Source organism: Lepisma saccharinum, chromosome 23 (genome assembly GCF_977018435.1).
Source record: "Lepisma saccharinum chromosome 23, izLepSacc3.1, whole genome shotgun sequence".
NCBI classification, from domain to species: Eukaryota; Metazoa; Arthropoda; class Insecta; order Zygentoma; family Lepismatidae; genus Lepisma; species Lepisma saccharinum.
This window is the reverse complement of record NC_139251.1, coordinates 6,102,611-6,128,278: the sequence shown is the minus strand read 5'-3', so window position 1 is coordinate 6,128,278 and position 25,668 is coordinate 6,102,611. Positions and strand designations below refer to the sequence as shown.

Below are 25,668 nucleotides of genomic sequence, written 5' to 3'. Positions count from 1 at the left end.
TACCAATTGTGCCTTTGCCGACGGGACTTTCGACAGTTGTCCAAAACAATTCATTCAGTTGTACACTATTCACTTAGATGCAGGGAGTACTGACGAGGTGACTTGTGTTATACCAGCAGTGTACGCTCTTCTTCCAGATAAGAAACGTTGCACTTATCTACGACTTTTCAATCTAGTCAAAGGGTGGTGTCCGGGGTTTAATCCCAAGACTATAATGATGGACTTCGAATCTGCAGCATTTTCCGCTACACAGGATGCTTGGCCTGCAGTAGATATAAAGGGATATGATTTTCACTTCAACGAAGCGCTGTGGAGAGCAGTTCAGAGAGTGGAATAAAAACTTTGTTTATGTTTTATAATAAAATAAATTTCTGCCTTCGTCAGCATATTTAGTTTTTATATCATGGAAACAAGGCTTAATGGTGTTATAACAGAGAGTGGATCTAAGCGGAGAGTACACCGATAACGAAGATATTACACTACATGTCAAGAGGTGCGCTGCATTGGCAAATCTCCCAGTTATGTTTGTGAAATCACAGGGGTACGCCAACAAACCACGAACCCTTTGAAACTAAAGGCGGAAATCATAGGCGTGATTGGAGGCTTCGGGACAGACATCTGCGAGAGTGTTATCAATAATTTTGAGGAGCGTATAAATGCATGCAGACTCAGTAGTGGTGGACATACGTATGCCTGACATTGTCTTTCATACGTAAATGGGAGGTGCTTACATATATGTGAAATATAACTATTTTCATGATATTTTCTCTATTTTTATATAATTTTCTAATTCGGCGTCCTATACGGAACACCCTATATTACATGACTATATTTGGATGACTTTGTGTTTTGACTTTTAGGCCAACAATATGACCTTGAAATGACCCTTAAGGTAATTGTTTTTAGGGACATCCATCCTAGTATTTCTGTCTGACCTATGACTGGTTCATTTAGTAGGTAAAATACTTTTCTTAGCTTTTTTGCCTCTTGGCTGGTCATCTAAGTCAAGAAGTCGTGAAAGCGAAAGTGATAAGAAGTGCCCCTCCCCCTTCATAAAATGACGCCTGATACCCATTTATGTCTTCAAATCACATCCAAATCGAAGGTTTAAAATGGTAATTGGATCTCACATCTCAGGAAAACAAAATCAACGATGTATTACCGAAATTTATTTACGGCAATGTATTCTATGCTCTGAGCGAAGATTTTAATTTCACGAAAGTCGCAAACATCATCGTTACATTGTAACAATATGGAACGTTTAATGTTGGTATAATTGGTGCTTTCCAAAAACGAGTTCCAACAAGGTTTTCTTCTTAATATTATAAGAAGAACTTGTCATTTCTGAGGCTTACACAGGTTCCCAATCATTTAAATGACATGTATGCGCAATTAAAAGAACTGCATTCGAAACAAAATCTTAGTTTTCAAACCGGCGATTCATATTGTCCACGAAAAATTCATAAAAATGATTTCGAAGGTAAGGTTTTCCTCTAACTCCTGCTAACCCCGCGCTACGACGCCAGGGGTTTTAGCTTCAAATCCCTGTATTCCTTCATCAATTTCATCATATCATCACTCATCCCCATCTTCACGATTAACCGAAAGTGACTAAAAAGCGTAGTAAAATAAACCAAATCAATCAATGTTTAACCTTCAAGAGTGTAGCCATGTCAATTTCTTGCTTTGCTCTAAGCAATATAGGATCCCGGTTTTGCATATACAATGATTGTACTTTCATTTATTATAGAGCGTCCTAAAGTACACCAAATTACATTATAAATAACAACTTTATCAAATGTTGGCTAATCCTTCAAACCTGAACCTTTCACGAATCGACTGGGGACCGTCCCGACCACAGATACCAGACCGGAAAAGTGAGCCTTTTAGCAAGTCAACTTGAAGACAAAAATATCGAAGCCGGGTGATACTATTATGGCGGTGAGCATGCCTTTGTATTTCTACTTGTAACAACAAAGAGCCATTGCAATTTGTAAGTGTACTAAGAAGGATATAACTCTTCGTATTACGCTCCACCAGTGAGTACAAATAATGTATTTGTAAAAATGAACACTTAAAAAGATCTAATGCTCCTCTGAACCATATTTCTATCCCACTGGCTATGTGCGAGCGAAGATGGGCGACTTCAAACAAAGGCGCATAGTTTCCAGTCTGTATCTAGAGATCTGTGGTCCAGAATCATTTTTTGGTCGACTCAACAAAACGCTGTAAACCTCAACATGGCTTCCAACAGGATTAATTCAACAGCGAAGCGACCCAACATACGTCACAAACATTGCCCAGTTTTAGAATTAGATAAAAAAGTAATTGTAAAACACCAGAACTCTGAGAAATTATGGAATGCCTGCCATCTAAGAGACTAGTTGTGGGTGGACTCATAAACGTGAATTTTAAATTCCCCAAAATTCGCACAAACCCTCCCATCGACATATGATAATAATGCACACCAGCAATGGATGTTTATTTTTTTTTTTTTTAAATATATATCTGCTATTTACCGATTTCATTAAGTACTGCACCACTAATGGATTGCGTATATAATAAAATGGAATTCCTGTATCTCAAGATAACACTGTGCAACAAAGGTTTTGCTTCCTGGATTTCGTGTGGTGTTTGTGATAGGTGGGCACTTACTATAGAAAGAGATATGGCCAACACTTGCATACATTACCTACAGTTTTTGAGAAATTAGTCATTTTGTTTTTAAACGGGCCAAGAAATTGTTGTACGGTTAGGAACATTTTATTTTATGGGTTGGCAACACTGCGATTTTTTATATAATATTTTCAACTATATTACTCTCTCCACATGGACTTCCAGAAGGAGGGCAAGTGGGTGCATGGCACCCCTGGAAAAGGAATGTCCACCTAAAATGTATATGTTTCACACATAATTTCATTTCAGGTCACATTAATTTATGTTAAATGTTATAAGGGTGTTGAAAAAACATGATAATTTCAGCCTGAAGCATGGATTTTTGAAAGGCCGTCACCCTTATGGGGGAAAATATATGACTTATTTAACCCCCATGGAAAAAATTACCTTGCTCCCTGGAAAAAAGTCTGCGGACGTCCATGTCTCTCTATTCAGTGGCGTGCCCAAAATTTTCGAAAGGAAGGCGTTATGCATACTTTTTCTTGGTAGTCAACCCTCATTTTGTTATTTTTTTCCTACCTTTAAATTTCTCTTTTTTAGGAATCCTGGACCAAAGGGAGAGTTACAACACCCCTTGGGCACGCCACTGTCCCTATTACTACCTCGCGTAATCTAAATTATTTTTTCAAAATTTTCTTGGAAGTTGACTTTATGTTCAGGAAGGCTAATCGGGAATGAACTTAATCTTTAGAGTAGAATCATACCACCGTTCAATGTCTCCACCGAGGATCAAACCCGAGACCCTTTAGTTAAAATGCCACTTCGTTACAACTACACAATCTAGTCTAAGAGACTCGTGTTGCGTTCTCAGTGGATATTTTGCCAACTTAAAATTTAATACATCTTTGTATTACAGAGTTCATTATACCTAATATTTAGAGCGAAATGCTTAGGATTAAAATAAATGAACATACGACTTACTTCATTCCTAAACAGATGATTAAGTGCTCTTAATGAAACATATGTGTAATATTTTCTTATGTAATAAATATAATGATTCAAATGCTGGTACGTCATATAATACATAATTTGAGCAACAGTTACATAAATTATAAATTAATGTTTAATGTTTAAAATAATAACAAGGATGAAAAATGTTAATGTCCATTTTTTAAATTGATATGAATTGATATTGTACTTTCTTCAGATATAGAGAAAATTATTTACATATCTACTACTGTGCAATGCACGAAGTTAGAGATTTTTGTTGCATGTTCGAGTTTTGTAGTTTTTTTTAAGTTGTCAATGGGAACCTCTAGGTAGCCTATACTTTGTTGATGTTGATGTAAAATTGTGCCCTTGAGTTCCAAATAATTCCTTTCAAGGAGGAGGCATGTCACATAGTCAATGACACAAAAACTAATATGATACCTAATGATAATGCTTTTGAATATTTTCACTCCAAGCGTTTTAGAGAGATTGGGGTGCTTCACGAATTTTTGATTCACTTACATATAATACATACAGATGGGGGACAAAATAATACGAACACCTGTGAATGTAGAGAAAATCTTTATTAATAGGGGGTTGGACCACCCTGTGACTGAAGTACACTTTCTATGCGACGTGGGATGGACGCATAGAGGTCATGCACAATGTTTAAGGGAATATGGAGCCATTCTTCCTCCAGAGCAGTCTCCAATTCCGAAAGTGTGGCTGGAGGCGGACTTCGAGCACGAAGTTTGGACTCCAAATATCTCCACAAATGTTCTATAATGTTCAGGTCAGGAGACTGTGGGGGCCATTCAAGATATCCTACTTCATTGTCATGTTCTTCAAACCATGTTTGGACAGACCCAGCAGTGTGGATAGAAGCTTTGTCGTCTTGAAAAAGCGGTCGGTCCCCAGGAAATAAAGTCTGGACAAAAGGATGGAGATGATCCCCTAGAATGCTGCGATAGTGACTGGCATTGATCTTCCCATGCAGAAAAACAAGTGGTCCCACACCATGCCAAGATATCGCGCCCCATACCATAATGGACCCACCTCCATGCTGCAAGAGGCAGTCAGGATGAAATGCATCTCGAGGCGTTCTCCACACATAAACGCGCCCCGTGGTCTGAAATAACGTGAATGTTGATTCATCAGACCAGATGACTTGTTGCCACTGCTGTGGGGACCAACTTCTGTGAGCTCTGCACCATTGGTGTCGCTTGACAGCATTACATGATGTCACCAATGGTTTACGAATTGCCACTCGGCCATGTATGTTTGCAGCATGGAGTTCCCTTTTGACAGTTTTGGTTGAAATGGGGTCCTGGAGATGCCTGTTCATTTCAGATGTTATCTCGGATAACGATTGCTTGTGCTTTCGGGCCACTATGCGCTTCAACACCCTCCTATCCCGAGCAGCAAGCTTTGTCTTTCGTACACTGTTGTGCTTTGAAGATGCCATCTTACCTTGTGTTGTGTACGCTGTCATAACAGCTGATACTGTGCTCCTTGCACACCCAACAAGCTTTGAGGTTTCAGTCACCGTGGCTCCAGCTGAACGTGCTCCAACAATCATGCCTCTTTGGAACTCTGTCAGGTCTGACATTGCAGTGTCTCTTGAGAGCGTGTGATAGACGAATGTACCACCAATGACTGCTGTTGGCAAACTAATACCTTCCCCTTCACAGCCACTAGGTGGCAGACTTCAGTGCCAGGTGGTGCTGCTGTACTGCCGGTGTGAAATGTGGCATACTTTTTCCACAGGTGTTCGTATTATTTTGTCCCCCATCTGTAGTTTCATACGTAATATATATTTTTAATAATCCTAGGTTTGAAATGTATTTATAGATATCTTTTGTCTTGAAATTTCATTTCCCAGTTTTGATATTTGTCTTTGTTTATTTTTGGGTACATTTTATCTTAAATATTTTTCTTATTCGGAAAAACACCTTCATCAAATTTCCTTATTATGTTGAGCCTCAAAAGTTGCAAATTTCAGATTTTTCCTGTTCTCCATTTCGGATACAGAGCGTCAAACTTTTTTGCTTTCAAAATTTTCAATTTTTGGAAGCTTATTGAAAAAAAGGGGGCACAAAGAACTCATATGTTTAACAATTTTCGGACTTATCCGGCACCACACAGTAAACATAGGAAATCAGGTTATGGTGTTTCGCGACCTTTATGGTAATTTTGCTCCCCAAAGAAGATAAATTTTCGAAAACAATTCTATCGGACTTAATAGCATAGAAACTACTAATCTAGAAGCAAAAATAAAGATGTTTATATTTTGTATTATAACATTTGGAATTATAGAACAGAAGTTAACAGTAATTGTCGTAAAGGGCTGATTAAAAATGGCTGCCAGATCCAAACGCAAGCTCGAGAAAATTTTCAATGTTGGTTTTGAACACTTATTTGTAAAAAATGTGCTTAAACTATTTACATTTTTAAAAATTGTGAGGCGACAAAATAATTAAAAATTTGTCGAAATGGCATCTAATGACCCCCACATTATATCATATACAATGACGTCACTTGTATCTCGAAAATGGTATCGAACGTTAGGGAGAAAAGTGAGTGGCAAATCCGAAATCAGCATGCAGACATTGGTTAAAAACAGCTATTCGCTAAGAGGATAAAAAATGGCTGTTCCCTAAAGTAATGTGTGAGTTTGCCAATGAAAGCTTTTTGTCTGTGGTTTTCGAGTGTTGGTTGTTTTGGTTCGCTTCTCGATAAAAGAGAAAGAAATGTGCATTCGTGTCCAGTTCATTAATATTTAGGTATTTATGCAATGCGATGAGATTTGACTAATATGATTAGCTGATAATAAAAATCTTTATTATTAGAAGCATATTAAATGTTTGACATATTTAGGTGAAGAAAATATATTTTTATGAATGAATTCGGCGAATCTTACATTTGAATATGTACGAGACCCGAGTTAATAAAAAAGCTTGTTCAGTACCCTTTGAGTACCATATTCTCTTTCGAGCCAATTTCTAGGCCACACTTTTCGTTCCTAATTTTTAATAACAGCAGTAATTCTCCTACAACGTTCTTCAAATTACTGTTCATTTTTTAAATTGTCTGCTCTGCGCAATGTCTTATGGGAACAAAAGCATGCCGACAAACAAGTACGGTAAATAAGTATCGTGTGAGGCGAAAACTAGCAGATGTGCAGCACTAATTAGGGCATTCCTACTGGAAATCCAGTTCCGTGTGATTCGGCCTTTACTCACAAACACAATCACAAGTTGTAAATTGCCGGGCCTCGTGACGGAGTGGTGAGCACATTGCGCTACGACGCCACGGGTCACGAGTTCGAATCCTGGTCTGGGCATGAATGTTTGTGAGTGTCCATTCATCAATTTTATCATATCATCATTCATCCCCATCTTCGCAAATTAGCCAAAAGTGGCACAAAAAGCTAAATAAAATAAAGGATATCAATGAATCACGAAGCTGTAAATTAAGAAAAATCCAGAAAGTCTTACCATCTACAAGTAACAGAAGGGACGTAACAGCACACGCTGCAACAATTAGCCTCGTCATGGTGAGTGGTTGTTGACTCTCGTGATTAATAACAGTGGAAGAAGCCTATGTGTAATTGTTCACCCTTATTTATACAACTTCCCCTTCCGCTCCCCATTAATTGACTGATATCAGGCAACACAGAAAGCTGTGGTAAGAGATAAATTCGTTTCAGATTTTGACAATAAATGTCGTGCTATTTCGATAACCACCCTTGTTCGTGATGTTATTAATCTCATGCACAAGTGAAATGAAATTTAATTGGTAATGATTTCCTTTCCTCTGTAATTAACACGCAGGCATCGTTCCATGTGAATAATTTGCTTTTCCGATAACAACGTGGTTGACGTTATCACCTTGTAACGAAGGGAGGATGGATATGATTCTTTATTGGTCTGAATGAAACTAACAAACGCACACTACAAAAATAGAAAAATATAATAAAGTGTTCCCTTCTTTTTTAAAAATAATAGCAAATCGAAAATGTTACTATAAGCAACGTGTTGGTGGTAGATGAGCTTTCACACCAATTTTGCAAAATCAAAGTTGACTTGACTTGACTATTCCCACGAATTTTCAAATATCTTTCCATGCTGCTATGTTATGACCCGTCCTCCTCCGTGGCAGTGAGATCTGAAGCGCAGTGTTTTGGGCTTGATTGCTTGATGGTATGGGTTCGAGTCTGCCTTGGTTCAGTCTCTGGGTTCTCGGCCTGTGAATAGGACTGGTGGAAACCCACCATCTTGAGGAAATTGGGGAGCTACGAGTGAGTAGCGTAGCTCGGTCTCGGAAATCTCCTACAACGGCTGGGGGTTCGACGTGCTGACCACACGACACCCCGTTACCGGTTTAAGAACTCCACACCTCTGGGTAGGATTGTGGGAGGAAGACTGGCTGTCGGGAGATAGGCCGAGGCTATAGAGCCACGGGTTCTTGAATATTATGATTCAACTTACTAATAAATAAGTGTTATACCTTGCAAGTTATTCAAATGAATAACGTTATTACATGTGGACAATATTACCCCACCAAAAAATCTCGTGAAGAAAGAACGAAATGTTTTTTCGTTTACAAAAAAGCAAATCAAAAAATTGATTAATTTCCCTGATTTTAGAGGTTTTGAATGCTTTTTAAAAATCCCCGGAGTTGTCAATGGCAATCTCAACGTTAGCCTAGAACTCTAAGTACTTCAGCATTTTCAGTCAAGTAAAAAGTAAAAAGTAAAGTGCTATCCTTTGTTCTATACATCAGGCGTGTAGAGGGTGTGGAGTTAGGGCCCTACACTTTCTTGATCACGGCCGAAGGCGGAGGTGATTTGATAAACACCACGCCCCTGGCTGCCTTTACCCCCCCCCCCCCCGAGTTTCCTTCAGGTGCACGCTTGAAAATTTCCCCCACCGAGGATCGAACCCGGGACGCTTAACGACTTTTTTTTTAAAAAAAAAACAACAACAGAATACCCCTAAGCGGTAGTATCCCCCGTTATACACTTTATTTCTCAATTTTCACATCTATCAATTTTCTCTCTTCTCATTGGGACAAACAAAAACACCCAAGTTCGAACCCGGGACCCTGGCATAATCACTCCTCCACGGACGTCGACATGGACTTCATGGTTGTTGAAGGTTCAGGAAGGGTTCCATTGGGCTCCTCTGCAGGATCGGAACTTTTCTTCTCACATAATTTAAATTCGATCCAAGTTGCGTAATGTTTAATTGAAAATAGGTTTCTGGGTTGTACTTAATCCGACAATTCCCATTTCTTTAAGAGCCACTGGCGTACGCAGAGGGGGGTGGTGGTGAAGAAGTTACAGCTCCCCCAAAATTTTTAGAAAATAAAAAAAAAATGAAATGACGGCAGTAATGAAGTCGGACTTAGTGGCCCCCGATAACTATTTTTGTGTTTGAATATCTCCTAAAACAAAAGTTTTAAATGGTAATTGGAGCTCATATTGCATGAAAATAAAACACCAACAACTGGCTATCATCAAAATTGATTTACACCGAAGCATTCTTTGATCCAAGCAAATATTTCGTCTCACTCTGTTCAGTAAAGGTTAGATTCATGGCACTGAACCCGCATTCAAACTCAGCCGGATATTGGTAAAATTTTAACTGAATTCACATAATCCTTGAATGAGGTTTGAATGTGTTTTGGATTTTCCTTGTAGATACATGCTTTCCCTTCCATTAAAGATCACCTGATATGTCTTCATACAACACACGTTCTTAATCATCTAAATGTCATGTGAGTTCATTTAATAGGACTACATGCGAAAAGGTCTTCAAATCGGCTATTCATATTGTGCACCAAAGATTGAAAAAAATCCTTTCGAACGTATGGTTTTCCTCTAATTCCTGAACTACCGTCGTCCTACACGGCGAACCAATCGTTTTCAATGTTTCAAAAGTAGCCACGTCAATTTCTTGCTTTGCTCTGAGAACTGAAGCAATAAAATTACTTTACTTTCAGAACTTGTAGAGAGTCATAAAGTACAGCCAATGCCACCATATATAACAACTTTGTCAAATGTTTTACCAATCCTTCAAACCTGGACCTCCCACGGTTTGATTGATTGAGTTGGTGTTTTAAGTCCACTTTATGCAAATTAAGATTACTCGGGATTGGACCTACAGTTTAAAGTTGGATCCGAACTACTATGTGCCTCCACCACGAGTCGATCGGGTACCATCTCGGCTTATTTTTGTAAGACACAACAAACCACTACAGATATCAACAATCTTTCAAACGGTATTAAAAGACAAAGCGACCCAACATACGTCAGACACACAGCCCAGTTTTAGTATTCGATAAAAATGTAGGCTATGAAACACCAGAAGTCTGAAAAAATACCGAATACATTGCATCTACAAGAGAGACAGCCAGAGGCGCGAATATTTCAAATCATTGGGTGGGCTCAAACACTTGAAATTAAGTTCAAGTGTTTGATAAATGAATTATTCAGTGGGCTCGGGACCTACGGACCCATGCCATGTAAATTGTACACAGTCACCAAAAATTACGTAACGAAGCCTTTGTATGTAGCTATGGTGCAGTAAACTTAATTACAATCAACTGGAGCTATTTCAATCAAACTTGGTACACATATCACTTACAATCTGGAAAGAAATACTGTGGGGGTAAGACACCCAGTCATCCGTAGGGGTTGAGGTGGAAAGGGGGTGACATGTAAAAATAATCGAAAACGACCGATATTGGTGTGGAATCCACAGTTTTCTGGGTCGCTAAGATGAATATTGACACTACGAATGCCGCTAAGCTCAAACACACATCTGACACCCCTAGGGGTAGCGGTTGGAAGGAGATTGTATGTAAAAATAATCGAAAACGATCGATATTAGTAGGGAATCCATAGTTTTCGGGGTTACTAAGATGAATTGTGACATTACGAATGCAGTTCAATTCTCACACACCACTGTTGGAAGGGTGTGAGATGTACAAATAATAAAAAAACGACCATTATTAGTGTGGAATCCATAGTTTTCGGGGTCGCTAAGATGAATAGTGGCACTTCGAATGCCGTCCAACTCTACCGACCCACTGGCAGCTCTAGGGATAGGGTTTGGAATGGGGTGAGATGTAAAAATAATAAAAAGACCGATATTAGTGTGGAATCCATAGTTTTCGGGGTCGCTAAAATGAATAGTGACATTACGAATGTCGTTCAATTCTAACACGCCACTGACACCCATAGGGGTATAAGTTGGAAGGGGGTGTGATGTAAGAATAATCGAAAACGACCGATATTAGTGTGGAATCCATAGTTTTCGGGGTTGCTAAGGTGAATAATGTCACTACGAATGCCGTTCAAACTTCTGGTACTACTAGGGTGGGTGTGGGAAGGGTGTGGCATATAAAAATAATCGAAAACTAGCGATATTAGGTTTCTGGGTCGCTAAGATAAACAGTGACGATACGAATGCCGTTCAACTACAAGTTCATCACCTATCGGGATGGGGGGGGTGAGAGGGGGTGAAAAATGAAATGTCAAAAATATCCTACATTAGTGTGGAATCCATAGTTTTCGGAGTCGCTTAGCTAATTGATGACATTCACGACGACGTTTGAGAGACAGAGAGAGAGACCGAGTGAGAGTGTGAGACTTGCTCTCTCGATCACGATCAACTCACAGGAGCAGTCTCTTAAGTACTGCGGAGTGGATTTAAGATCGCCATGTTTCTCCCACGGACAACTTAAATAGAAGATTGGAATAAATAAACACCCGGGCAACGCCGGGGAATGAGCTAGTATAAAATGAATGGTATATTTACCCGTGCATATAGCACTGTGCCATGATGGCACATTTATTGGATGGGGGAACAGGGCCCCACACATTCTCGATCGCGGCTTTTTCGGAGCTGATGTGATCAGCACCATGCTTCGGCCGCCTTTATCCTCTAGGGCTACTCCAAGTACCCATTGATAATGGTCAGCATAGTTGCCTTCCAATATACAGGGTGTCCCTGATATAGGTGGTATAACTTCAGGTTATATGTAAATAATCGAAAAAGTTTATATGAACATAGCTTCGGAAATGTTTGGTTTCCGAGTTATAGGCTGTCCCAAACGTGCTCACTGGAATTTGTCTATCTTCCACAGGTGGTTTACTGTATAACAACCAGGTATTTGATAAGTGGTACATGCTAAATTGGCGCTGTTGCGACCATGTACACCAATCAGAAACGAGCAGATATGCACTTCATGTATGATTTGGCAGATGGCAATGCTGTAGAGGGCCGTCGTTTGTACACTGTCTCTCAAAAGTATTAGGACAACGACATTTTAAACTAGGCAACCCAATTTACACAAGTCGTTGATGGGTTGCGTGTAGAGTTAGGCTCAATTTCAAGGTTGCCATATGCACAATAGATATTTATGAAATACGCGAAAGAAATAAAGTATTATTGTATAAAATTATAAAAATATCACTATTATATCGCAAAAGACAAAATTCCTTCTGAAAGAAAAAAAAATAGGTTTTCTAGTATTACATTGTTGATGAGTCTACAGAAAGAAAAAGAGGTGAGAGAAAACGAAAGGTGACAAAGGAGAGGAGAAAGAAAACGAAAGATGAGAAGAGGAAAAGTAGAGGAGAAGAAAGAGAGGATAGATGAGGAGAAAAGAAGTAGTGAGAAGAAAGGAGAAATATTGGAGGAGGAGAGGTGAAGAGAATTGAAAAATGAAGAGAAGAGAGGAGGAAAACGACAAGAGAGGAGAGGAGTGGAGGGGAGGAGACGAGAAGAGGGCAGTGGAGAGTAGAGTAAAAGAGAGAAAAAGAAAAGAACGAAAAGAAGAGGAGAAGAGTGCAGTGGAGTCGAAAATCGAAGACAGAAGAGGAGATAAGAGGAATTCAGAAGAGTGGGATGGAGACAAGATGCGAGAAATGTAGGGAAGACCATATGAGATAAAAGAGGAGAAGGTGAGGAAAGAAGAAGGAGAAGGAGAAGATAAGAACTGAGGGGACTGGAGACGAGAGGAGAGAAGAGGTTGGTGCAGAAAATATCGTCTCGGTGTCAAAAATTGATGCATTGAGGAAATTTAATAACATTTTGAAATGTATTGGAGAATGTATTAGATCGGTGCGAAATGCCTTTTGACTGAGTTCAGAGCAAGAAAAAATCTTCCACGTAAGATCTTTAATTTTACCTGCAATTATATCACTAAAAGCATCAATGTAATTTTAATGAAATTTGACTAAATTTTTTTAGTAAAATCAAAGATCTTACGTGGAAGATTTTTTTCTTGATTTGTACTCAGCCAAAAGGCATTTCGCACATATTTAATACATTCTCCAATCCATTTCAAAATGTTATTGAATATTTTATGTCGATAATTTGATTAATGCATCAACTCTTGACGCTGAGACGATATTTTCTGCAACTACATCTTCTCTCCTCTCGTCTCCAGTCCCTTCTGTTCTTCTCTTCTTTCTCTCCTTCTTCTCTCCCCTCCTTCTCCTCTCCTTTTATCTCATATGGTCTTCCCTACTTTTCTCGCATCTTGTCTCCATCCCACTCTTCTCCACTCCTCTTATGTTCTCTCCTGTCTTCGATTTCCGACTCAACTGCACTGTTCTCCTCTTCTTTTCTTCGTCTTCTTCTCCTTCTCTCTCTTTTACTCTACTCTCCACTCCCCTCTTCTTGTCTCCTCCTCTCCTCTCCAAACTCCTCTTCTCCTCTTGTCTCATCTCGTTTTCCTTTTTGTATCTCCTCTTACTCCATTTTCCTAATCTCTCCACAAACCTTTTTCCTTTCTCCTCATTACTTCTCATATCTGTCCTCTATTTTCTTCCCTCCTTTACTTCCCTTCTTACCCATTCTCTCTTCTCCTCTCTTTTATCCCCTTTCGTTTCCTTCCTCTTCTTTTCTTTGTGTACTAGAAAATCGATTTGCTTTCTTTCAGAAAGTATTTCTCATTTGCAACAAATGTAATACTGATATTTTTTTCTAGTTTTATGCAATAATACTTAGATTTATTTCTTTCACGTATTTCATAAATATATATATTGTGCATGTGCCAACCCTGAAAGTGAGGCTAACTCTACACGCAACCCACCAACGCCTTGTGTAAATTGTGTTGCCTAGTTTAAAATGGCATTGTTCTAAAACTTTTGAGAGACACTGTACACCACGAAAGGTACCCACACCGAAGATACCCAGATAGAAAAACATTTGTGAGTATCCATCGCCGCCTGTGTGAATTTGGCAATTTCGCACCTCGTGTTGTTGAAAGAGGACGACCTCGATCTAGGACTCCTCTGCAAGAAGAGGAGATTCTATTGTGCCTGCAACTCCTGAAATCAGCAAACGAAGGTTAGCAACGCAAGTGGATATTCCTCGTTCCACTATGTGAAGAGAGAACAATAGTTGTATCCCCACCATCTGCAACGTGTACAGTGGCGGATTAAAGACGTTATTTCAGAGGGTCGGACACCTCTTTCGGAACACCTCCCCCCCGAACTCTTGGGGCCCAGCACACTTTCCTCCCAAACTACGGTCCTACCATATATGTAATAAACGTAAAACGTTGGATGCCCGATCGTGTATCATGTGTTTGACCCCCCCCCCTCTCCGCAACCAGCAATGGTATTTGACGGTAACAATTATGAATTGCATGTTTAACTCAAAAATTCCACAATGCATGGTTGATGTTTATTGAAAGAAGTTTGAACATTATAACAAAACAAGATTGAATGTGTGTTTAACGCATATCGAACAATCAAGATACAAGAAATAAGTAACAATAGTAAATTTAGCGTAAAATAATAATTTAAAAATCTAAAACATAAGCTTGCATGCTTTGGCATGAGCAAAATGTTTCACAGCGTGCTCAACGTTTAGCCGTTTCGTTTACCTGTGCTCATTGTTCAAAAAGTGTATACATGTAAATGTCTTTCTTTGCCGAGGAAGTGCTGTGCGTCCATTATCTTGCGAGGCCGAGAGATCGGGGGAAGTGTGGCGGTCGTCTCTAGTGGAGATGCCGACATTTTCTACCAGTAACTTCCCGCTTATTTTTATGGACATATCTTTAGCTTGCAGATATTTATATTAATATTGCAAAGCGATCACTAACCTCTGTTATAAGAGTTGTTCAAAGTGATGTCCACCTACATTCACACATTCCTGGCATCGTTTGATGAAATTTTGATTCACACGCAAAAGTTCAACTTCCGTAATTCTTCCAAGTTCTGCCTTTAAATTGTCTTTTAGTTCGTCGATAGTATGAGGTTTATTTCAGGACATTATTTTTTAAGGTTCCCCCCACAAATAATAATGGCGCACGTAAGAGTCATACATAAAAAGTTCTATGTTCTAACTTGAACTTTGCGGCTGGCAATTCAATCGCCTCACTTATGCAACACACACAAACATTGCAATTACACAATGAACTAGCACGGCAAGTAAACAAAAACCACACTCTTTCACACAGTACGAAATTAACCCGCTCTTGGTTCAGGGTCTGTTCCTCACTCCGTTCGTAGCTCTGTCCAGGGCACCTGTAGTCGCGAAGCAAAGAAAAACTCAAGCTCGGAGCTTTCAGATTGAAAAAAAAATGCTCAGGAAAACCTTTCATCTTTAACAGTTTAGTCTGCAACGTAATCTTGATACAGTGTTGCACATTCGAAACCTCCAAACGATTCCGAGCGAAGCAAAACGATTTCGAGGGTACACTTAAGCGGGACGTTACTGGTCGAAAATGTCGGCATCGCCGCTAGCGCCTCCCGCAACACATCTCCCGATCTCTCTGGCTCGCAAGGAACTGGAGAACTGTACTATTCCGTAGATAATATTTTATTGGCTGAAGTTTTTAAAGTGTACGTTCTACAGAGGCCACAGTTACGGGTAAATTTTGGAAAATATAACAATTAGCAAATACACCCGGAAAAGAAGTTTATGAATGATATAAATTATACATTACTATTTTCTTTCAAAAACAATTATATCACATACTAATAACGTTCTTGTAACTAAATATGCAAATATGATGATAATAATTTATGTCTCGCGCAGTATATCGAAATGTGAACGAGGCAGTGGGAGATCTCGTCTCTACAATCCGTCATCTTGATCAATTAGTTTCAATGTTGGACGCAAGAGCAGAGCAGTGTTCGACGGCACTGAACCGTTATGGTAAAGCATTAAGAAACAAATATTATAAAATGAAAAATTTTCTGTGATAACTTCTATTTTTAATAATATTATGAAATCATTGCACCTGTAGGTGATACTGTTAATTCACGGATTAAATTGATCCAGAAAAAGAGATTCCTGAACCTAATTGAAAGTCTTTACAGATAAAACGGTTCTTCATGGTCCAGAAACCATTAACGCAATCTTATGTTATATCCTGGACCGGAATTGAATTTATTTAAAATTCCTGGACCCTTAACAACCCCGATGAACTGAGCTACAATTGCTCACAATATGTTTAGTTACAATTAGTGAATTCGTTTACTTGAAATCGAGTTTTTTAATAAAAGGAAAGGGCCAATTCATCTTTTGTCTATCCCATTTAGGCTTATTGATACCGGACCCTGTGTAATGTGCCTACACCGAGGATCGAACACGGAACTCATTGTTTACAAGGCGACAGCATTATATACGAGCCAAAGGGTCGTTATTGCAACATGTAGAAATTATAAATACAATGATTTTCTAAAGTCTGTAGTCAACAATTATAATGATTTACACTGATCCAAAAGATCAATCGTATTTTAATTACAGCTGAGCCGATACCAACATTTGCCGATACCGATAACGATACCATGACCGGTACCCACCGATACGGATGCCGATACCGATACTTCTATAATTCCAGTACAAAATATAAAGGCTTGTTACCGAGTCATACTAACTCGTCACATCACTAGGCACGCATTTAGAAATATATAATTTGGGGAGCCAGTCCGAGCCAAGTGTCTCAGAAATATAATAAGAAACGGTGAATTAATAAGTTAATATAATTATTTGTAATAATATGAAAATTAATTAATTAGTACTTAATTTCTCCGATGCGTGTGGAGTATTGGTGTATGTAACCACAGACTAAGAAAAGAAGGAACGACAACGTTAATAATATCTATTTTGTTCTTTCAATCGTGACTAATAAATATTGTTATTACATAAATAGTAAAGACAATAATAGAGAGAACGCTACGTTTCAGATCACCCCCCAAAATCTAACTATTTTATAGTGATCTCTTCAAATGTAATTTAATCAAAAATCAAAATTTAGCTGTTTTTCTAAGTGTAAAAAAGTGAAAATTTGCTTCACGCAAGAGTTCAATATTAAATTTTACTCTATAAAAATTGTAAGATTTAGATAATTTCCTCCTATTTTTAAAAATTTGATATTTTTAAAATTCTAAGTGTAAATAAGTAACTAATTCTTTAAAAATTGTTATTTATTTGTTTTGAATAGGGTTGAATTTCAAAATCCCCCTCTATTGAAGATTTTTCTAATTTAAAAAACTTTTTCTTAAACAGTAACTTCAAACAAATTGAATACTAACAGAAACGTTGCATGAATAATTCAGGTAACCTAGTTTTACTCTGACAAATCAATAGTATTGTCACGTGAATTCCAACATTACCGAGTGTGTGTGTGTGGAGATCGATGCACTTACGGGATGCGTGTGAACATTGACGCATTGGTCTGTTAAGAATGTCACATCAATAATACTGACTTGCGAATGTCATGGCCAAAAGGTCATACGCGTATGACTTGTGCTATTTGGTTGGCTAAGGGGAATTTCCCGATTAGTAAATTGAGGTTATAAATATAAAAGTTTGCTATCTTAAATTATTATTTGTAAATTAGAGGTTGTAAGAAGAGGTTTGTTAATAATTAATTACTTAAAATTATATAGTTTCGAGAAGAAATATATAAAAAGTAAATATTCATTGCAGTGTATAGTATATTTTTTATAAAATTTTCTGTTTTTATACAGATTTTTAATAATATAAATTTATAATTATTTTAATTAAGTATATGTTATCCTAAAAATATATATAAAACTTAATTATATAAAAAATGAATAACAAACAAATTAAAAAACAAAAAAAAACAAAAACAGAAAGAAATTGTATATCATGTTGTATATGATACAATAAATATAAATAATAAAGCATTAGATATTCCAAATTTTCTACTTAATTTTAAATCCAAAATTAAAAATGAAATCTTTAAAAAACTTACAGAATGTTCTCTCAAAATATATTTGATTTTATCATCAATGTATAGAAATCTTCGTAATAAAAGAAGAATATTTTCATCCTACCCGTGTGTTAATTTTACACTATAATGACAATCTTCGATTAGATGATATTTATGATAGAGTTTGTGAAGAACTTAAGTTAAAGCAACAACAGTTCGAAGGGAGAGGTTCGGGTTGGTCACTTTGTGATGCAAACCATAAACGTGAATTAAAAATAGCAAAAAATACCCCATTTGGTGGATCTAGTTATATTAAACTGCCTGAACAGATCAAAAGCAAATTGGCTGTATTGAATATTAAAAATAATGATAATAAATGTTTTCTCTGGTGCATCGTAGCATATTTTCATCCAGTTAAAATTAATAAATGCCGTGTCTCCCAATAAAAAAAATTTGAAACAAAATTTAAAAAATCCATGTCAGAAATAAAATATCCAGTAGAAATCTCAGCTATCGAGCAATTTGAAAAACAACATAAACAGTATAATAATCAATCGATAGCTGTGCATGTTTATGGTTATAATGAAAATCATAATTTTTATGTACTCAGACACCATCCACCAGCAGATGGTGCACATATTATAAGATTATTATATGTTACAGAGGGAAACAAGAAACACTATTGTCTCATACAGGATCTCCCAAAATTGGTAAGAAAACAAATAACATCCGATCATCATAAAATTACTATATGTGATAGATGCCTGTCAATATTTTATGGAAGGGGTAACAAAACTTATTAAAAAACGTTTTTTATCCTCATGTAACTTACAAATTTCCATAAAAATGTACACAATTTTCTAATTACAGTGTCAAAAAAAGTTTTGCATATTATGATTGCATGCGGTTTGAGTCGCGATATCCCCAAAAGGTATATAATGTTCATTATGTGAGCTATGCCCGAGACAGAAACCGACATAATGCGCCGAGTGAGTTCGATATTCAGCAGATAGAGGGCAGTAGTTGTCACCTGATCCCTGAGCAGATTTGAAAGCAGCCCGATGGGAAGCATTGTCCTTGTCTTATCCGCTCTTGTGAGTTGGAAACTGTACAGAGAGCGGGTGGAAAACGAAGGGCAACATGCCTCGAGCAACCATTTCGAATTGTAACGCTGCTGCAAGAAGGATATCGCCAAGGGAACGTCGCTGCCCATGTTGGAGTGAGCCAAAGTAATGTCTCTCGAGTGTGGAAAAAGTTCAGGGAGACACAACCAGTTGCTGATCGACCAAGGACAGGGCGGACACTCAAAACAACACGCAGGGAAGATCGGTACGTGGTGATTTCGGCACGTCGTAGACCCACTGCAACTGCTAGCAGTTTGTGCCAGGATCTGCGGAGGACCTCAGGAGCGAATGTTTCCGATCAGACAGTGCGGAATCGACTTCATGAGGAAGGATTGACGTCAAGAAGACCCATATCCAAGGTTCTTCTGAAAGCACACCATAAGGGAGACCGTGTAAGGTGGGCAACAATGCACAGCGTATGGAGTCTGGAACAGTGGGAGCACACGCTCTTTACAGATGAGGTCACCATCAGTTTGCACCCGTTAAGCAAAAGCATAAGGGTTTGGAGACGATCAGATGAGATATTGAACGAGCCCTTCATCCAGGAACGTCACCAGCAGCAGGGGGGCTCCATCGTGTTTTGGGGTGGAATCATGTTTGGTCGACGTACGCCCCTAATTCCTCTCCAGGGTCACGTGACTGGTCTGATGTACAGAAACGCTATTCTCGAACCCGTGGTAGCCGGTTTCTCTACAACTGTGGGGGATGGCTTCACGCTGGTGGATGATAACGCTCGACCACATCGAGCCAGAGTGGTTCAAGAGTTCCTTGATATGCATGGCATTCGACGCATGGTGTAGCCGGCGTATTCTCCAGACATGAACTGTGTGGAACATGCATGGGGACACCTGAAGCGAGCAATTGTCAGCCGCGAAAATCCTCCTGTGAACAAGGTGCAATTGCGGGAGGCTGCCATTCATGAGTGGGACAGTCTTCCTCAGAAGAAGTTGAATGCTCTTATCCTTGGCATGCCCCGTCGTGTTCAAGCATGCCTTCGGGCTCGAGGTGGCTATACACGGTACTGAACTCCCATCTGTTGATCCCAAGCATGCCTGCGAGCCGTAGGTACACGGTATTGCACTGCCTTTCTTTTGTGTTTCGCATTCCACATTTTCAATCTTGTGCTTGTGGTGTGATTCTGGTATGATTTTGTTTCTTCTGTGTGGCTGCACTGTTTTCTTTCAGTTTGTATGTCTCCCCTGTACTCTTAAATATGATTCCATGTATCTAGTACAATATAATGATCACAAACCCTGAATATGCAAAACTTTTTTTGAGCACTGTATAAGTCACTGGTACAACATCTATTTGTAATCTGTGCTGATTTTGAAACAATACAGAAACAAATGGCAATATGTTTTCCAGATTCAGATGCATCATACGCAACAAATATAGCTAAGCATGAAGCCTGTAGCTTTGCACTAAAATTAGTAAACACTAATCGAAAAAAATAATCCACCTCTATATATTTATCGATGCAAAGATGCATCTCAAATATTTATCAAAACACTTCGAAAGTGGGTGAAACTCTTGCTCCAATCTTTCATAATATAGAACCGATGAAGGATCCTACACCAGAACAACAGGAACATGATAATACCATACAATGTAAATACTGTAAAAATAATTTTAATTTAGATTATCCAAAAGTTCGACATCATAACCATTTTAATGGAGAATATATTCATACAATTTGTAATTCATGTAACTTGAAAATACAGAAACCAAATTATATTCCAATATTTATTCACAATTTGCAAAATTTTGATACACATTAATTTATCAAAGAATTGGGGTATGATGGAGATAATATTAATATTATACCACGCAGTAAAGATAAATATATTGCTATAGAGAAAACTATCAAATTAGAAAATGAAAATAAAGTTGTTCATAGGTTCCTGGATTCATATCAGTTTCTTTCCAGCAGTTTAGCTACTCTGGTGAGTCAATTAACTGATGATGAATTTGTTCATACTACAGAATATTTTAGTAGTGATAACATGAAATTGCTAAGGAGAAAATGAGTCTACCCTATCAATACATGGATAGTTTTAATAAATTTGATGAGACACAGTTACCATCGAGAGATAAAATTTATAACCATCTTCAGGATGAAGAATGTAGCGAGTTAGATTATCAATATGCACAGACAATTTGGAATACACTAGGTTGTAAACAAATGGGAGATTATCATGACAAATACTTGATTCTAGATGTTCTTTTGTTGGCTGATGTGTTCGAGATTTTTAGAGATCGTTGTTTCAAGAAATATAATTTGGATCCTGTTTTTATGTGTACAACACCCGGTTTAGCCTGGCAGGCTATGCTTTTAAATACAAAAGTTGAAATTGGTCTCATCAACAATATTGAGCAGTTCATGTTCGTTGAATCTGGTAAACGTGGTGGTATAGTCCAGTGTCCTTTAAGATATGAAAAAGCAAACAATAAATATTTATCTAATTAAAATGCTAATGAAAAAAATAAATATATTCTATATATTGATATGAATAATTGATATGGGTATGTCATGACTCAATCACTCGCAATTGGTAATTACAAATGGATGACCAATAGATAACTTACTTTCCTGTAGTTTTTGGGGTTAGGTGGTAGACCAGCAAGAGCTGAACCTCGCCCAGCAATAAAGTCAATTCAATTGAATTCAATTCAATTTCTTAAACTGGTCTGAAGATCATCCAAAAGGTTGTCTACTAGAAGTTGATTTGGAATATCCATCAGATCTCCATGACGAACACCATGGTTAGCTGTGGCACCAGTTTCTCAAAACGTTTCGGTTACAGAGGAAACGAAATTGATATTATCATTTGCAAACAAAAATAATTATGTGCTTCATGATCGACTGTTACAATATTATTTGAAACATGGTATGAAATTAATAAAAATCCATAAGGGGTTAAAATTTGACCAAGAAAAATGGTTAGCTCAATATATTGAGAAAAATACAGACAATCGAATACAAACAAATTCGAAAGTTAAAAATAATCTTTATACATTAATGAGTAACTCCATATATGGAAAATGTCTAGAGAACAAAAGAAATCGAGTGAGGTTATGGACCGTAGTGCGCGTAATTTGTGTCCAATCAAAAAAAGTTCAGAAACATACAAAGGTTTTACAAGAATTACTGATGATCTGACTCTCATTGAAATATCCAATACCAATGTAATGTGCGATGCACCAATAGCTGTGGGTGTTACCGTCCTAGAATTAAGTAAATTGGAGATGTATAAATTTCATCATAATGTTATGAAACCCAGATACAAAAATAATATTCAAATAGCTTATATAGATATGGACAGTTTTGTATATGTGATAGAAACATGTGATTTATACAGTGACTTGTATGCTAAAAGTAACTAACTAACTCTCTAGCCTTCTTAAACCCGAAGGTTCATGGCTGCAGCAACACAGGCCTTCCATCTTTCCTTATCTTGAGCAAGATCTATATACTCTTTTCCATCCCTACCGATTTCCTTTAGGTCCATCTCAACGTTGTCCATCCATCTTCGTCTTAGCCTTCCTACAGGTCTCTTACCATCAGGTTTCCCAACAAGAATCCTGTAAACTCCTCTTTCCTCTCCCATTCGTGCCACATGGTCTGCCCACCTAAGTCTTCTTGATTTAATTATTCTAATAATATCTGGACATGAATACAAATTATGTAGTTCTAAATTATGTAACCTTCTCCACTCACCTGTCTCCTCATCCCTTTTAGGTCCAAAGATTTTCCTAAGGATCTTATTTTCAAATACTCTCAATTTATGTTCCTCTTTCAATGTAAGGGACCAAGTTTCACACCCATATAATACTACAGGCAAAATTACTGTTTTGTATATTTTAACTTTTAGTTTCTTAGATATTAAACGAGAAGACAAAAGTTTAAGAAGAGAGAAGTAACATGCATTTCCTGAATTAAGCCTACTTTTTATTTCCTCTTTAATATCATTTTCATTTGTTAATATTACACCTAAGTATTTGAATTTGGAAACTGGTTCAAACAAATTGTTATCAATAATTAGATTTTGCTTATTACCTAACACTTGGTTTCGGCCTTTAAGCATATATTTAGTTTTCTCTTTGGTAACTTCCAAACTTATCTCTTTAGCAGTTTTGAAAAATATTTTAGCATTATTCTTAATTGTATTCACATCATCCCCCAGTAAGTCTACATCATCTGCATATGCTAACAACTGAGTCACACCATTTAATTTTAGTCCTTCTTTAGTTTCTTTTACCTTCCTAACAGCATATTCTAAGGCAAAATTAAAGAGCAATGGAGATAATGCATCTCCTTGTTTTAACCCATCATGAATTGTAAATTTGTCAGACATATTAATACCCACACGAATTTACTTTCTCTTTCACTGGTGCATATTTTTATCATACTAACAAGCTTCTTAGATATTCCAAACTCTACTAATATATTATATAATTTATCTCTTTTGACCGAATCATATGCTTTTTTGAAATCAATGAATAGCTGATGGACATTTTGATTATATTCCCACTTTTTTTCAAGTGTCTGTCTGATGTGAAAAATTTGATCTGTAGTTGATCTGTTACGTTTAAATCCACATTGATAATCACCTATAATTTCATTAGCATATGGGGTTAGTCTTGTTAAAAAAATGTTAGACAATATTTTGTATGTTGTTGAGAGTAGAGAAATTCCACGGTAATTATTGCAGTTCATTTTATCACCTTTTTTAAACACAGGAACAATTATGGATTCTTTCCACTGTTGAGGGATTTCTTCTTTATTCCATATTAAACAAATTAATTTATGAATTTGACATATTAATGAATTTCCACCACATTTAATTAACTCAGCTGGTATTAAATCAATGCCAGGTGCTTTGTTATTCTTTATCTTTTTAATAGCATCTTTAACATCAATCAAGTTAGGTTCTGGTACTAAAGGTTCTGCTGTGTGTACTTCATTTACTTATGATTTATCTCCTACATGGACATTTAAAAGTTCATTAAAGTAGTTCTTCCATCTATTTAGAATATCACTTGGGTCAGCTAGAAAATCTTCGTCTTTATCTTTTATCAAGTTTACTTTAGGTTGCCACCCCTTTCTAAACTCATTTACACCTTTATATAAATCTCTGATATTTTTATTCTTGCTGTTTGTTTCAATTTCGTTAATTTTGCTTTTCAAGTAATCTCTTTTTTTACTTCTAAACGTGCGGTTAACTTCTCGCTTTATTCTATTATAATTGTTTAGATTTGTATCATCAGAGTTATTTAACCACTTAAGTCTAGCCTGATTTTTTATTTCTATTAGATTATGACATTCATTATCAAACCATGGCTTACCTTTTCTCGGTTTATGGTATCCTATACTTTCTTTAGCTGTTAATTCTATTGCATTACGTATGTGCTCCCAATTCTTATTTACGTCTGTTTCATTTATATTTTCATCATCATTTAAATCCTGCAAAACATCAAATCTATTTGTTAGTTTAATTTGGTAATCTTTCTTAATTCTTTCATCAGTAAACTTTCCTGTATCAAATCTTATAACTTTTAGATTTTGTTGCTTATGATTTATCACTGAGTCTTTCTCTTAATTTAGCAATTACTAAATAATGGTCACTGGCACAGTCAGCACCTCTATGTGTACGAACGTCAATTATACTAGTATGCCTTCTCTTATCAATGAGAACATGATCTATCTGATTATGAGTTTTACCATCTGGAGAAGACCAGGTATATTTATGGATATCTTTATGTTTAAAAGTGGTACTTTTCACAATTAAATTCTTTGAGGTTGCAAAAGTAATCAATCTTATACCATTATCATTACTTAATTCATGAAGACTTTCTTTACCAATCGTGGGTTTAAATGTCTCTTCTTTGCCAATCTGTGCATTACAGTCACCTAACTGAATTTTCATATCATACTGTGAAAATTTATCAAAGACCTGTTCTAACTCTGTATAAAAATCATCTTTAGTATTATCATCTTTATCTTCCGTTGGTGCATGTATGTTTATTAAAATAATTTTACACCATCTACCCTGTAAAACTGCATATGATATCCTATCATTAATAAATTCTACTGTTTTAAGAGCCGAGATAATTATATTATTTATGAAAAGCCTGTTCCAAAATTATGATTTTCAGTACCACCATAGAAAAAAGTATAATTTTTAGTTTTACAATTCCCTTCTCCTGGCCACCTAACTTCCTGGACAGCTACTACATCTAATTTATACTTAACTATCTCATTAACTGTACACTGAAATGCCCCAGGCTGGTAAAGGCTCAGAACATTCCAGGTGCCTATTTAATATCCTTATTCCTAATGTAGATTTTATCCTTAGTCCAGGGACCTCCCAAAGTAGTCCCCACCCGGAGATCCGAACGGGGGACTATTTTACCTCCGGAATATTTTACCTTGGGAACATCCATGGCCTTATATTGCTGTTTCTTGACATGTCTTTTTACAGTGCAGAGTTGTCAGCTCTACGCCTAACCCCCAATATAAATGGAGGAACTACTACACCAGACAAACACAAACACATTAGACAGCACAATTACTACACAAGATGAACACAAACACATTAGACAGCACAACTACTACACAAGACACACACAAACATATCACAACTATAACACAATATAAACACAAACACATCACAACTATAACACAATATAAACACAAACACATCACAACTACTACACAATATAAACA

General features: G+C 37.1%; 2 protein-coding genes across 2 annotated transcripts in view; one reads left to right on the top strand and one right to left on the bottom strand.

Annotated features, from left to right (window-relative positions):
• Window positions 1-7,244, bottom strand: part of LOC145977863 (uncharacterized) — a 263,309-nt gene extending 256,065 nt beyond the window's left edge. Inside the window, exon 1 of the mRNA XM_083110188.1 lies at window positions 7,104-7,244. Within this exon, the coding sequence (XP_082966314.1) occupies window positions 7,104-7,161 (58 nt within the window). The 5' untranslated portion in view covers window positions 7,162-7,244. The remainder of the gene's footprint in view (window positions 1-7,103) is intronic.
• Window positions 7,245-19,348: 12,104 nt separating this feature from the next.
• On the top strand, window positions 19,349-19,741 carry LOC145977853 (uncharacterized). The gene has a single exon (XM_083110177.1). It carries the CDS (start codon window positions 19,349-19,351, stop codon window positions 19,739-19,741), a length of 393 nt encoding a protein of 130 aa, XP_082966303.1.
• The last annotated feature ends 5,927 nt before the right edge of the window (window positions 19,742-25,668 follow it).

Bases quoted from the DNA above. Each gene is read 5' to 3' on its own strand.
- LOC145977853 (XM_083110177.1), top strand. From the start codon at position 19,349: ATGCACAGCGTATGGAGTCTGGAACAGTGGGAGCACACGCTCTTTACA.